The sequence below is a fragment of the Myxine glutinosa genome, chromosome 11 (genome assembly GCF_964187855.1).
Source record: "Myxine glutinosa chromosome 11, kmMyxGlut1.1, whole genome shotgun sequence".
Taxonomy (NCBI): domain Eukaryota; kingdom Metazoa; phylum Chordata; class Myxini; order Myxiniformes; family Myxinidae; genus Myxine; species Myxine glutinosa.
In genome coordinates this window covers 9628728-9643518 of record NC_136271.1, presented here as the reverse complement: position 1 = coordinate 9643518, position 14791 = coordinate 9628728, and the positions used below count along the sequence as shown (strand labels likewise).

General features: G+C 45.7%; 1 protein-coding gene across 3 annotated transcripts in view; it reads left to right on the top strand.

The window, feature by feature from the left end:
* LOC137436394 (uncharacterized) overlaps positions 1 to 14781 on the top strand; it is a 37133-nt gene extending 22352 nt beyond the window's left edge. For 2 of the 3 annotated variants that reach the window (XM_068130141.2, XM_068130142.2), the window contains 3 exons: positions 10112 to 10217; positions 11395 to 12086; positions 13558 to 14781. In XM_068130141.2, the coding sequence (XP_067986242.1) occupies positions 10112 to 10217; positions 11395 to 12086; positions 13558 to 13778 (1019 nt within the window). In that variant the 3' untranslated portion in view covers positions 13779 to 14781. Of the gene's footprint in view, positions 1 to 5665; positions 5823 to 10111; positions 10218 to 11394; positions 12087 to 13557 lie in introns of all 3 variants that reach the window. The other variant, XM_078786388.1, reaches the window with a different exon arrangement.
* The last annotated feature ends 10 nt before the right edge of the window (positions 14782 to 14791 follow it).

The following is a 14791-nucleotide window of genomic DNA, read 5'->3' as shown; positions in this document are numbered from 1 at the left end:
AATCCTCTCTATCTCTTTGCTGATGACTCCACTCTCTGCCGCTCCATTCCTCTTCCCTCAGATCGGCAGTCTGCTGCCTCCTCACTCTCTGAAGACCTGGACAAAATCACAGACTGGTCAAACAAGTGGAACATGTCTTTCAATCCTGACAAATCTCACACTCTTACTATGTCTCTCCGAAAAGATCGACTGGACAACCCTCCCATCTACTTTCTCAACAATCCTCTCCAAGAAGTTCTGTCGCTCAAGATTTTGGGTCTCACTATCTGCCATGATCTTTCTTGGGAAAACCACATTTCCAAGCTGGCCTCCAAAGCCAGTCGCCGACTGGGCATCCTCCGTCGTGCGAAGTCCTTCCTCGGCACACCTGAGCTCCTCACCACATACAAGGCTTTCATCCGCAGCTCAATGGAATACTGTTCTCCCCTATGGGCCGGTGCTCCTGCCTCACACCTAGCTCGGCTTCACGCTGTTGAAACCAAAGCTTTCAGAATTATTGGAATCTCCCGCGATGAAGCTATCTCTGAGGGCCTTTCACTCACTCACCGCAGGCAGGTAGGTGGTCTTTCTGTCTTCTACCGACTCCTCTCCGGCCTTGCACCCCCAGCTCTCTCTGTGCTCTGTCCCCCAAATATTCCTACAGGTCGCACAAGATCTGCCAGCAACCCTCTGATGGTTAAACTGCCGAAATCTCGGCTCTCCGCTCACCTTCACTCTTTCATTCCTCTTTTCTCCCGCCTCTGGAACAAACTCCCTCACTCCCTTCAATCCCACTCCTCCCTCCAGGTCTTTAAAACAGCTGTTCACCACCATCTCTTATCTTCCCCCATCCAAAACCTTGATCTTTTCTACCCCCGCTAATTCACCCCAGATCCACCTTGTTTGAAATTCCAACTTCTTTCCTGGAAGTCCTGGCAGTGTCCATATGTTTTATACCTCTCCCACTGCCCCCTTCCCACGCCCCCCCCCCCAAAGCCCTCGCCCTCTCTCAGATCTCTCGATGTCTCCATGTCTCTCGGTCCCTGCTCTCAAATGTTGTGTTTGTGTCCTTCCCCCTCTCCCCCCATCTTGTCTACCGCTCCCTATGTTATATGTTTTATGTGTCGGTTTGTCTTTCTGTGTGATTAATGTTCGCTCTTTCACGAGCCTCGATATTGTATACAAAAAAAAAAAAAAAAAAAAAAATGACAAAAGAGCAGTAAAATACAAAAAATAATTGGACAGAGTGGTGATAGACAAAGGTTCATTGGAATGGTTAAGAAGAGGTGAGCTCAACTGGGACAGAGAACGAATCATAATAAATGCCCAAGATCAAGGACACCACACCAATAAATTTAAAAAGATGGCGGGACTGAGCCAGATGGACAAGTGTAGATTCTGCAAGACAAACAGGAAGTACGAGTCACCTGCTCTCGGGATGCAAAAAACTATCAGAACAACTTCACACACAATGGCACAACAAAGTATGCAAAGTGATTCATTGGCAAATCTGCAAAAATGTAAACATCCCAGTACCAGAAAACTTATGGAAACACGAATCAAGGGCAATCATTGAGAGGACGTCATGCTCACGAGATGATTGCATCGAGCGTGAACATAGAAAACAAAGCATTGGGTCCGGACATTGTACTCGGGAACAAAAAGGAAAATACAGCAATGATGATTCAGATATCAGTAACCAGCGATTTTGGCCTAAACAACACAGAAATCAAGAAAATGACCAAATACCAGGACCTCAAAAATAAGGTGAAGAGATCTTGGAAGCTGAAGAGCATCGAAATTGTGCTAGTGATAATTGGAGCAACAGGAATGATGAAGAAGAACCTCTCAGATTTTGAAAAACATCCCCGGGAATATTACCACAAATGAACTTCAACTGGAGGCAATCCGGGGTTCGGTGACAATCCTGAAAAAATAGCCCTTGGAACAAAACTCTGAAAAAGTTGAACAGTTTGGTCCATGAACCATGATCCCTTATCGAAGAGGAGGTGGATACTTTGGGTCCTGGAAGGACTCCGTTCCACCTCCTGATACCCACAAATGGAGATAGCAACCACGCATGCATGCACGCACACACACACACACACACACACACACACACACACACACACACACACACACACACACACACACACACACACACACACACACACACACTCCCATATGAGTGCCTGTGAGTGGATCAAGGCACGACCTGTTCGAAGTTGCATTGCGGTAAAGCATAAGCACACATCCAGAGTTCATCAACATGCTAACCCCAAAGCATCAAAGGTTTATCTTTAAAGAGGCTTTTGTTCGTCCATCGGTGTACTTTCTACTTTTTAAAGGAAGGACCTAAATTAAATAGACGATAGATACAGCAGGAGGGAGGGACACGTTCTTTTAATTATATGTTTAATTTGATTTATCTAGCCTTCCTTACTCGGAGATAACCACACGGGGTACACAGGCGGGACTGCAGAATCCTTGCTGTCGATCCTGCTGGTTAATTATTTTCATTGTACTAAATTCCCTCTGGTTAGTTGTCCCCCGTCGCACAGCGGAACGAAAGGGGGACTATGGTTTTCCCCTCCGTCCGTCCGTGCGTGCGTGCGGGCGTGCGTATGTGCGTGCGGGCGTGCGTAAACGAAGGACCGCATTCGAATTTGGTGTGAGGGTGCAACCCACGTCATAATCCAAGATGGCCACCACCATATATGTCTGATGCCATGTATGTCTGAACCTTGTGAGATGAATATCTTGAAAAATAAGCACAGTACCAACTTCTAATTTGGTGTGTGGGTGTATCTCAGCATAAGGAAGAACGCTATTGAAAATTGGGTCGCCACGTCAAAATCCAAGATGGCCACCACCATATATATATCTGAACCTTGTGAGCGAAATATCTCGAAAAATAAGCGAAGTACCAACTTCTAATCTGGTGTGTGGCTGTATATAGGCACAAGGAAGAACGCTGTTTAAAATTGGGTCGCCACGTCAAAATCCAAGATGGCCACCACCATATATATGTCTGAACCTTGTGAGTGAAATATCTTGAAAAATAAGCAAAGTACCAACTTCTAATCTGGTGTGTGGGTGTATCTAGGCATAAGGAAGAACGCTATTGAAAATTGGGTCGCCACGTCAAAATCCAAGATGGCCGTGTCCATGTATGTCTGAACCTTGTGAGCGAAATATCATATCATGGCATGTTTTCTGCGTCTTCCACTTTGTCAACTCGCATCACTTCACCGACGGGGGACCTAGGCGTAACGCTTGTTATTTTTGTTTTACTCAACAAAGTTACACTTTGTACACATTCCTTCATATTCTCTTCACTCAATATAATTGTTGGAACAGTAGAAAAAGTTAAGTTCAATGCTTTGGCAGTGTGGAGGAGGGACAGCCTTGCTGAAAGCTGAGTAAAAAATATACACTTAGTTATAAGAATTGCTAATGTGTTAAATTTTGTCAGATTTCACTCCAGATTTCGATATTTATTTAGTGAACAGAATCAGATCCTGAAATCCGAATCCAGATTTTAATTATTTCATGTGGAGATCGTGTTTCCAAGGGAAGACACATTTGAATAGGCCAAAGCAAAATGGCATTTTAAGAACCCAGCGATGTGACAGTGGGCTGACCAAGATGCTATTTTGGTAAGGCTTTTTTGGGGGTTTTTGGTTATGAGCACCCTGTTAATCATCTTAAAAAAGGGTGTTTTAGCACATTCAAACACCAAGCTTCCATTCATGCAATCTCTTAGAGGTCGAGAAATACACATGCAGTTTGGGGCCATGAGGTTTCATGGTTTGAGTTACGGAGGGGACAGACAGAAAGACGGAAGGAAAGACAGACAGACAGACAGACAGACACACACACCCCCCCCCCCCCTTTTATTATTACAGATTTTTATTTTTTTTGTATACAGAATCGAGGCTCGTGAAAGAGCTAACATTTATTTCACAAACAAATCAAACAGAGAAACAAAATATATAAAAAGAGGGAGCGGAAGACAAGAAGGGGAGAGAAGGGGAAGCACACAAACACAACATTTGAGAGCAGGGAGATGTGTGGGAGGGAGAGGGCTTGGGGGGAGGAGGCGTGGGAAGGGGCGTGGGGGGGGGGGGGGGGTGGTGGGAGAAGTATAAAACACAAGGACACCAAGGACTTCCAGGACAGAAGTTGGTATTTCAAAAAAGTGGATTTGGGGTGAAATTAGCAGGGGTAGAAAAGATCAAGGTTTTGGATGGGGGAAGATAAGAGATTGTGGTGAACAGCTGTTTTAAAGACCTGGAAGGTGGAGTGGGATTGAAGAGAGTGAGGGAGTTTGTTCCAGAGGCGGGAGAAAAGAGGAATGAAGGAGTGAAGGTGAGCAGAGAGTCTTGATTTTGGCAGTTTAACCATAAGGGGGTTGCAGGCAGATCTTGCGCGACCTGTAGGAATATTTGGGGGACAGAGCCCAGAGAGAGCTGGGGGGGCAAGGCCAGAGAGGAGTCGGTAGAAGACGGAAAGACCACGAACCTGCCTGCGGTGAGTGAGTGAAAGGCCCTTGGAGTTAGCTTCATCGCGGGAGATTCCAATGATTCTGAATGCTTTGGTTTCAACAGCGTGAAGACGAGCTAGGTGTGAGGCAGGAGCACCAGCCCAGAGGGGAGAGCAGTATTCCATTGAGCTGCGGATGAAAATAAATGATAAATGATAAAATGTTGTTTCAATGCAGATAAAAATGTTGTTTCTTATTTTGTTCACCTTGTGCTATCTGATTCACTTACTGTCATCCATGCTTGGGTAAATTGGGTGCACTCTGGAAGGATATGTCACCTTTTGTTTTAGCACAGCTGATGTGCCAATTTAATGTGTTTGCAGTATGAATGGCAATGCAGTTTCATTTAAAGAAAATATCGATTTCCTTCCACCTTTCGAGTCCATTTTCTCCAGCGTTTTTACGCCCTGGCGTTGGTTGACGCGTTAACACTTGCGTTTGGCAGCCCGACTTTTCAAATTACCTCAGCATCATACCCGCCCACTGGAGGTCCGATCACATGCAACACCTTTTACATTGGAGTGTTTCTCTGAGGACCTGAGACGATGTGATTAAATATCCTAACGGACCCGGTGATGTAAGGGTTAGAGTATCCGCTCTGAGTCTGGAACGTCTGCAGTTCAAACCCTGGCTGAGACGTACCAAAGACTTTAAAAATGGTACGTGCTGCTTCCTTGCTTGACGGTCAGCATTTAAAAGGCAAGAGCACAGACAATCGCCTTCGGTTGGCATCCATAGGGAGAAGGAAATTCCTCAGGAAATGCCCCACTGGGTATGATGAGATAGGTGACACCATTGTTCTGTTGTCGCTGGTACCCAGAGTGCCCCGGGGAAGTACGGCACTTCCCCCGAGCTCAGTGGCTGTGCTTGTCTCGGTTAACAGTCATGTGTTCGGCCTTGTGTATTTGTCTGTCTGTGTGGGTGTCAGCTCCACTATGAGCCTTAGAAACTGCAATAAATAAAAGGCTCAACAAATCAAACAAAATTGTACTCTCTCTTCAATTTACCATTAAATTATTTAAGAACAAGCAAACCTGGCACTGGCATGTGCTGAGATGGTAAAGTGCTATCTTTGCTATCTTTATAAAAAAAACTCTTCCTCACTCGCCCTGCACTGCCCTCTCTCCACCTCACCCCCAGGAATACCTTTGGCTACGGCTTCCCCTTCGCTCCCACCTTTTGTTCATATGTGTGTTGTACCGTCCACCAAACAGTGATGACTCCGTCTACATCTCGCTGTCTGAGAATATGGACCAACTTCTATCTACCCATCCCAACTCTTTCTTCCTCATATGTGGTGATTTCAACTGTCACCATGCCAGTTGGCTGGGTGTGGGTACCTCTCTCACCAGCCATGGCTCTTCGGCAAAGGACTTCTGTGACTCACTGGGACTTTTTTTTTTTTTTTTTTTGTATACAAGATCGAAGCTCGTGAAAGAGCTAACATTAATCACACAAAAAGACAAACCGACACACAAAACACAAAAAACAAGGGGACCGGCAGACAAGATGGGGAGAGAGGGGGAAGGACACAAAAGAGAGGGGGAAGAGGTGGAAGGACACAAACACAACATTTGAGAGCAGGGACATCGGGAGGACTTGGGGGGGAGGTGGGAGAGGATTAAAACATATGAAAAGTGCAAGGACTCTGGGGTGAATTACCGGGGGTAGAAAAGATCAAGGTTTTCGATGGGGGAAGATGAGAGATGGTGGTGAACAGCTGTTTTAAAGACCTGGAGGGAGGAGTGGGATTGAAGGGAGTGGGGGAGTTTGTTCCAGAGGCGGGAGAAAAGGGGAATGAAAGAGTGAAGGTGAGCAGAGAGCCTAGACTTTGGCAGTTTAACCATAAGAGGGTTGCAGGCAGATCTTGTGCGACCTGAAGGAATATTGGGGGGACAGAGCACAGAGAGAGCTGGGGGAGCAAGGCCGGAGAGGAGTCGGTAGAAGACAGAAAGACCACCAACCTGCCTGCGGTGAGTGAGTGAAAGGCCCTCGGCGTTGACTACATCGCAGGAGATTCCAATGATTCTGAAAGCTTTGGCCTCAACAGCGTGAAGCCAAGCAAGGTGTGAGGCAGGAGCACCAGCCCAGAGGGGGGAACAGTATTCCATTGAGCTGCGGATGAAAGCCTTGTATGTGGTGAGGAGCTCAGGTGTGCCAAGGAAGGACTTCGCACGACGGAGGATGCCCAGTCGGCGACTGGCTTTGGAGGCCAGCTTGGAAATGTGGTTTTCCCAAGAAAGATCATGGCAGATAGTGAGACCCAAAAGCTTGAGCGACAGAACTTCTTGGAGAGGATTGTTGAGAAAGTAGATGGGAGGGTTGTCCAGTCGGTCCTTTCGGAGAGACATTGTAAGAGTGTGAGATTTGTCAGGATTGAAAGACATGTTCCACTTGTTTGACCAGTCTGTGATTTTGTCCAGGTCTGCAGAGAGTGAGGAGGCTGCAGACAGCCGATCTGAGGGATGAGGAATGGAGCGACAGAGTAGAGTCGTCAGCAAAGAGATAGAGAGGATTTTCAAGAGAGTCAGAGAGATCATTGATGAAGACCAGAAAAAGCACAGGGCCCAGAACACTACCTTGGGGAACTCCAGCCTGAACAGGAAGAGGAGATGAGAGAAACCCATTCAGGGCCACACGTTGACTACGACCAGAGAGGAAGTCCGCCAGCCATGCGTGGAGATTTCCATGGATACCAAAGGAGGAGAGTTTGGAGAGCAGAGCAGGGTGCCAGTTTCAGTTTCATGACTGACACAATCTGTCAATTTCCCGACCCGGATTTCAGTTAACGGAGCATCTTCTCTTCTGGACTTGGTTATGACTAACTTCCCTGAAAATGTCTGCTGCTCTTCTTCTGCTCCAATCGGCTCTTCTGATCATGTGCTTGTTAAAGTGGACATCTCTCTGACCATTCTCAGAGAGCCTCCTCCGCGTCGACAAGTCTGGCATTTCACTCAGGCCAACTGGCATGGTCTTCAAGCAGCCATCAATCATCTGGACTGGTCTCCCATCTCTACCGCCTCTGACATCAACTCATCCTGGGAATTCTTCCAAAGTAAATTGCTCTCTCTCATGCACAGATTTATCCCATCTCGTCTTCAGTTCTCATACCCTTCCTCCCGTCCATGGTACACGGAATCTTGTGGTGAGGCTATTGCCCAGAAACAACTTGCTTTCGTCTCCTGGAAAGCAAATCCAACGGAAGGAAATCTCATTTCCTTTCACAAAGCCCAAAACAAGTGTGTGTCCACCCTCAGGAGAACCAGGAAACAATATCTCTCCGTTCTCAGGACCGAACTCTCTTATCTGTCTCCCTCTTCCAAATCCTGGTGGCGTCTGGTCAAATCTGTTTCTGGTGTTTGTTCCCCCTCCATCCCCTCCCTCACCTCAAATGGCCACACGGCTGACTCCGCACGTGAAAAAGCTGAATGCCTCAACTCTGTGTTTGCCTCTAAATCTTGTGTCCCAAACCCATCCCTCTCTGTACCCACCGTACCCAGACGTACCCAGCTGCTCCTGGACTCTGTGTCCTTTCCTCCTGACAAGGTGGAAAAGTTTCTGTCAACCCTCGACTCTGATTCTGCAACTGGTCCTGACGGCATCAGCCCACGGGTCCTAAAATCATGTTCTTCCGCTCTTTCACTCCCTCTCTCTGTTCTCTTCACCCTCTCTTTTGCTCAAGGTCATCTTCCATCTGCTTGGAAATCTGCCAAAATCACCGCTTTGCACAAAAAAGGTGCAAAAACAGATCCCAGCAACTACAGACCAATCAGCCTTCTCCCAATTATCAGCAAAGTCATGGAATCCATCATTGCTTCAGATATGAAATCTTTCCTCTTCTCCAATGGCTTGATCTTTGATCATCAATTTGGTTTCAGACCTGGACACTCTACTCTGGACATGCTGCTTCTGCTTTCACAACAATGGATGGAGGTCCTCAATGCCAAACAGGAAATTAGAGCAGTCTCCCTTGACATATCACGTGCCTTCGATACGGTCTGGCACCCCGCTCTGCTCACCAAACTCTCCTCTTTTGGTATCCATGGAAATCTCCACGCACGGCTGGCGGACTTCCTCTCCAGTCGTAGTCAACGTGTGACTCTGAATGGGTTTCTCTCATCTCCTCTTCCTGTTCAGGCTGGAGTTCCCCAAGGCAGTGTTCTGGGCCCTGTGCTATTTCTGGTCTTCATCAATGATCTCTCTGACTCTCTTGAAAATCCTCTCTATCCCTTTGCTGATGACTTTACTCTCTGTCGCTCCATTCTTCATGCCTCAGATCGGCAGTCTGCAGCCTCCTCACTCTCTGCAGACCTGGACAAAATCACAGACTGGGCAAACAAGTGGAACATGTCTTTCAATCCTGACAAATCTCACACTCTTACGATGTCTCTCCGAAAAGACCGACTGGACAACCCTCCCATCCACTTTCTGAATAATCCTCTCCAAGAAGTTCTGTCACTCAAGCTTTTGGGTCTCACTATCTGCCATGATCTTTCCTGGGAAAACCACATTTCAAATCTGGCCTTCAAAGCCAGTCGCCGACTGGGCATCCTCCGTCGTGCGGTCCTTCCTTGGCACACCTGAGCTCCTCACCACATACAAGGCTTTCATCCGCAGCTCAATGGAATACTGCTCTCCCCTCTGGGCTGGTGCTCCTGCCTCACACCTAGCTCGTCTTCACGCTGTTGAAACCAAAGCATTCAGAATCATTGGAATCTCTCGCGATGAAGCTAACTCCAAGGGCCTCTCACTTACTCACCGCAGGCAGGTTGGTGGTCTTTCCGTCTTCTACCGACTCCTCTCTGGCCTTGCCCCCCCAGCTCTCTCTGGGCTCTGTCCCGCAAATATTCCTACAGGTCGCACAAGATCTGCCTGTAACCCTCTTATGGTTAAACTGCCAAAATCAAGACTCTCTGCTCACCTTCACTCCTTCATTCCTCTTTTCTCCACCTCTGGAACAAACTCCCTCACTCTCTTCAATCCCACTCCATCCTCCAGGTCTTTAAAACAGCTGTTCACCACCATCTCTTATCTTCACCCATCCAAAACCTTGATCTTTTTTACCCCCGCTAATTTCACCTCAATTCCACTTTTTTGAAATACCAACTTCTGTCCTGGAAGTCCTTGGTGTCCTTGTGTTTTATACTTCTCCCTCCCCCCCCCCCCCCCCTTCCCACGCCTCCTTCCCCCAAGCCCTCTCCCTTCCACACATCTCCCTGCTCTCAAATGTTGTGTTTGTGTGCTTCCCCTTCTCTCCCCATCTTGTCTTCCGCTCCCTCTTTTTGTGTGTTTTGTTTGTCTGGTTGATTTGTTTGTGAAGTAAATGTTAGCTCTTTCACGAGCCTCGATTCAGTATACAAAAAAAAAAAAAAAAAAAAAAAAACCTCATTGTAAAATAGCCTAGATGGACAAACATATCTGCCTTATTTATGATGTGGTGTCCACGCTCCACCGCACACATTCATTAATGGCCATATAATGTACATACATGTGTCTAATACAATTGCCTGCATTTATAATATAACTGCTTGTGAATGTAAGATTGTCTGGGGTTCCGATATCTCAAAACACCTTTTCTCTTTGCAGGAAAAACATTTAATTGCTGTGCAGATGGCTGTTCAGAAATGTTCAGCGATATGCAACTGCTGATCAACCACATGCGCGTTCATCACAAGCCAAACCGATTTTTCAAGTGAGCTTGTATTCAGTATTCAAAAACACTCAGTGAACGAAGTTCGTTCTGTAGATATGTATAGACGTAAGAAGAAGAAACTCTACACCGTGTTTGGAAATCGTGTCGGCTATGAAGGTTACATGGAGGCTGCCATAACCCATGCAGGCCACCAAATATTTATATTGCATTGTGGGTATATTCACCAAAATAAAAGGAAAAACAATTTTCATTTACCGATATCTTTATAGACGAGAAACCAATAAAGACGACTTGGATAACAAAGCGGAGATAAAAATTATTTTGGGTTTAACGCCTGCTGGAAGCGATACCGGAAACAAAATGAAGAAGAAACTCTAACACCGTGTTTGGAAATCGTGTCGACTACGTCACCAGCTTTAGTAACTTCAGTGAAAATCAAGCGGTCATATTTGAGGTTTGTTCGTCTAGTTGTATATATAGTGTTAACATAATTGTGTAATTTACCAACCAGATTGGGTTAGGAATAGTTAATGGGGTTAATAAAGATCATGGCTCAGGATGGGGCAATGACAAGGTGGCAATACACTGCCCGTTTGAAACCCTGGTGGGAAGAGTGGGGGAAAGAACGCTCTCTGCAAGTTGGTTCCATATACGGGAGAAGCGAGGAAGTTAATTTCCAGTTTAGATTGTGTTTTGTGTTATCCGTTTTTTTTTTCCCAGGCGCCATTGTGTTTTCCTTTTTGCTCCGATAAATTACATTACAACATTACGTATACGAAACACGCAAGACAACTCGGTTAAAAATACAAATACATGTTCCCGTATGAGGACATTGAATGCATGAGGAGGCGTACAACAAAACAAGAACAGGCATTTTAAGGCCATTTTCCCTGCATGAGGAGGCATATAAGCCTGAAATTGGCTCGGAGGTAGGGATTGTGACTCCAACAATTTGCTCATTAATGAAAATAAAATTCTGATTAAAATAATCATATTAATTTGTAAATCGTTATCGGAATACGGGTTGCACAGAATATGATGCCGGTATCCAATTGCGGCATAAATCCAAATTCAGCTGCAATGTCGGCAGTGTTTTGATTGTCCAATTCCATCAAACTATTGACTCTTTACTTGTGGTTATTTTGTTGGGTAAAGGTTTGTAGGTCTTCACGTGCATATGATGCAACGTTGTTGTTTCTTCAACCTTTTTTGACAGGTGCGAGAGATGCAGCGTACGGTTCTGCACGTACCGCTCGCTTCTGAAGCATCTCCACGTCTGCCTAAACCTTGACACGCCAGCTGTGTCAAACGCAGGACGGCACTCGTACGGCCAATGGAGCAACGGGATTGGCCGCACACCTGCCAGAATGCCAAAATTGACTGCTCTGCACTGTAGCAGCACATCGACACCGAGAACCGCAGTGCTGACCCCGATGCCACAGCCGCAGGCAAGGCAAACTGAGCAAAAGGAGGAAAACGTGGATGCGTCCGACAAGATGGTGGAGACGATAGGAAAAATGGCGAAGCGAGCCGTCGTAGCAGGACAAGGGACGAAAAGCGGCCCGATGTCCTCACAATCCCGCAATAACCGGAAGCTGGTGCTCAAAAAGGTTTTGCCGCTTTCGCAGCAGAGCGCATCCGAAACGGAGGTGCACGGAGAAGAGGCACTCGCGCGAAACGTTGGTGTGGATGCAATGAAATATCTGGAGATTGCAGAGGTGCAGAATATTATCCGCAAAAAGCATAAGGGACGCCAGAAATGCGGAGTAATTAGGGCACCGGATGAAAGCAATAGAATGAAGAACAGATCGGATGCTGAGTGGAACAACGTGAAGGGACAAGGCCAAATATTTACGGATGAACACGAGCACAAAATATCACAGCCAAACGTATTGAGAAGAGCAGCAGGTGGGTGTAAGAAAAAGGTAGCTCGTGTTGCATGCATTCGTTCATGAGAACTTGTCCCTTAACGTCCGTTTGCTGTAACATTGATAAAAAGTAGTGCAAGAACCATTGGACAAACTGTATATATTTATTTTCAATTTTTTTTATCCCTTTTTTTGCTGTTTTGGCTTTCTTTAATTACCTCAATTTATTGGGAAAAGGGACATCGGTTTATACTGTTTTCACTGGGAATTGTGATCCAATTTTCCTTTTCTTGCCGTTTGCTGGTTCACACATTCTTCTTTATACCCTCTACCACTGCTCTCAAAAGCTATTTGAGGTGAGTGGTCCAACGCAATACATTTTGCCGGACAGTCTCAAACTATAACAAGACTCGTGATGCAAGTTACACCATGACATCCCAATTGGCAGAATTGTTTTATTCTTCACTCAATTGTAATATTATCTGAATACTACCTTGAATTACAACTAAAATAATGAATTTTTTTAAACCGCATTTCCATATTGTTGGCCCTTTAGAAATGAGCTGCATCTCCATCAGGCTCACCAAATGCTCATTTCCAAAGAGTATAAAATATCAAGTAACAACGGATTTTAACAATTTCATAGGAGCATGCTTACCGGCATGGGAAGCGAGGTGCGGCTGATGTTTCGAGCATTAGTCCTTCATAATTTAGCAAAAAGCTTAGGTTTATTCTTTATTTTGACATAAAGCTTTGTCCTCCAATGAAATGCTAGTTTCCCAAGGTGGGAAAGGGGAAATCATTTTTATTTTTTCCTATTGAAAGATTGAGGTTCTTGTAAGAATGAGGCAATCTGATAGTGAGGTAACATATGGGTAAAGAAGGGAATAGAGTGTACAGGAAGTGGAGAGAGGAGGAAATGCAGTAACGTGCAAGTGAGAGGGTTGTGGTAAGTCAGGTCCCAGGGAGTAGAAAAGATCAAGAGGGAGACATTGGGAAGTGGTGGTGCACTGTCTTATTGAAGCCCGGGAGGGTAGTGGGCTTAAAGACTTCATTAAGCAGTTCAACAAATTGGGCGACGGGGGGGAAGGGAAGGAGGAGGGGGGGGGGGGGGTGGGGGTGGGTGAAATGAACAGAGTGGAGGTGGGCAGGAAGCCTGGATTTTAAGGTTAACTAGGAGGGAGTAACATCGTGGAGAAGCTAGGGATTGTCAGAGTGCTGAAAGAGAGCGGAAGAGGCCGCTGCCCTATCTGTGATGTGATAAAACAGGCCTTGTGCTTCGGCCTCATAATAAGACATCCCAATAATGTTAGCCAACAAATTGAGCGTGGGACACCGAGGAAGCATGTTGGCATAAAATGGTAATCAAGCATGGGCATTTTAACGAATAATTCGATGCCAGGTTTTTCACAACGCTGTACTTGTTAGACAGTGGTATGTCTCATCACCATTCTAGAAATCTGTGCTTGACGAATCGCATAAGCTTTGATAAAATTATTTATTTGTGGCAGTGCACGGATACGCTCTGAAAGGGAGAAGAGCTGCGCAGACGGCTCTCAGTTCTCTTCCAGGCGTACACGGCAATCGGCGCGTCGCATGGACGCACACCAGAGGGCGTTACACGTGCGTACAGTGCCCCTTCTCGAGTCCATCTCGACAGGACGCCACTCTCCATGCTTACACCCACCGAAGCTCGTTATTCTTGGCAAAGCCCCATGTGATAATGCCATGAGATCTGGACTTGCTTTGTTTCTTGCTGGCAGCAACAATAATCGCTGCTTGTGGGAGTAATTTGGTTTTTTTTTTTAAGGACTGATGCTTAACGAGTTCATACATGACAAACGTAAAAATGGGACAAGTTAACATGGCTCAGGGGATTGCATCCTTGAGCAATGTGCTGAGGTAGGATTGTTTAACAGGACGGCAGGTGTAAGCACAACACTTTCCATCCTGTCTGTTCCCTCAACGGTCATTTTGCAAGAATCTCCCGGGTCGTCTTGCATGGCCGGCCCACTTTGGGCGGTCACGCTCTGTAAAATTTAGTATTAATCGGATGGTATCGGACTGTGGAAGTCACCAATAAGATGCAAAAGTTTAGACGCTGCTTGTAGAATATTTCTTGTGAATGTTATTCGTTTTTTCTAGAAATGTCTGTACATTTTAAATACAAAAAATGAATTGATAATTTGTATTTTCCTCATGTGGGTAAAACATTTTAGCTGCTTTTTCTTTACACCTTTCAAGAGCGATTGAGGGAAATGTCACTTTCAAAGGTTAAAAAACAAATGAACGGTTTTTTTTAAAAACTCTTTTTAAGGTAGAAACTGTGCCAGTGTATGTGACGTCCCCATCTGATATGTCTTCTTCCAAACGGAGAATCACTTTACAGCTGCGTACATTATACAATGATAGTCCAAGGCACAGGGTCAACTGTCCTCGTGGTTGCGCCTGTTGAAGCCGTGTTGGTAATTACAAAAAATAATGATCCCGAAACGCGTTTAATCAATCCACCTGCGAGTGGTGAATCGTTTGTTTTTAGCACTTTATATGCATCGTTTTGGTATTAATGTTTACTCATTTCCCCGATTAAGTTGATGTATTAGTGAGTGAAAATTGAAAGGATAGTTGGGAAGAAAGGACAGGTTACCGCGGGGTGGCGAAGGGCATTCCAATATGTGTGCGTCGGTGTTGGCACGGTACCCTTTGTTGAAATAAAACAAACTTCTTTTTTTTTTCTTCTTGGTA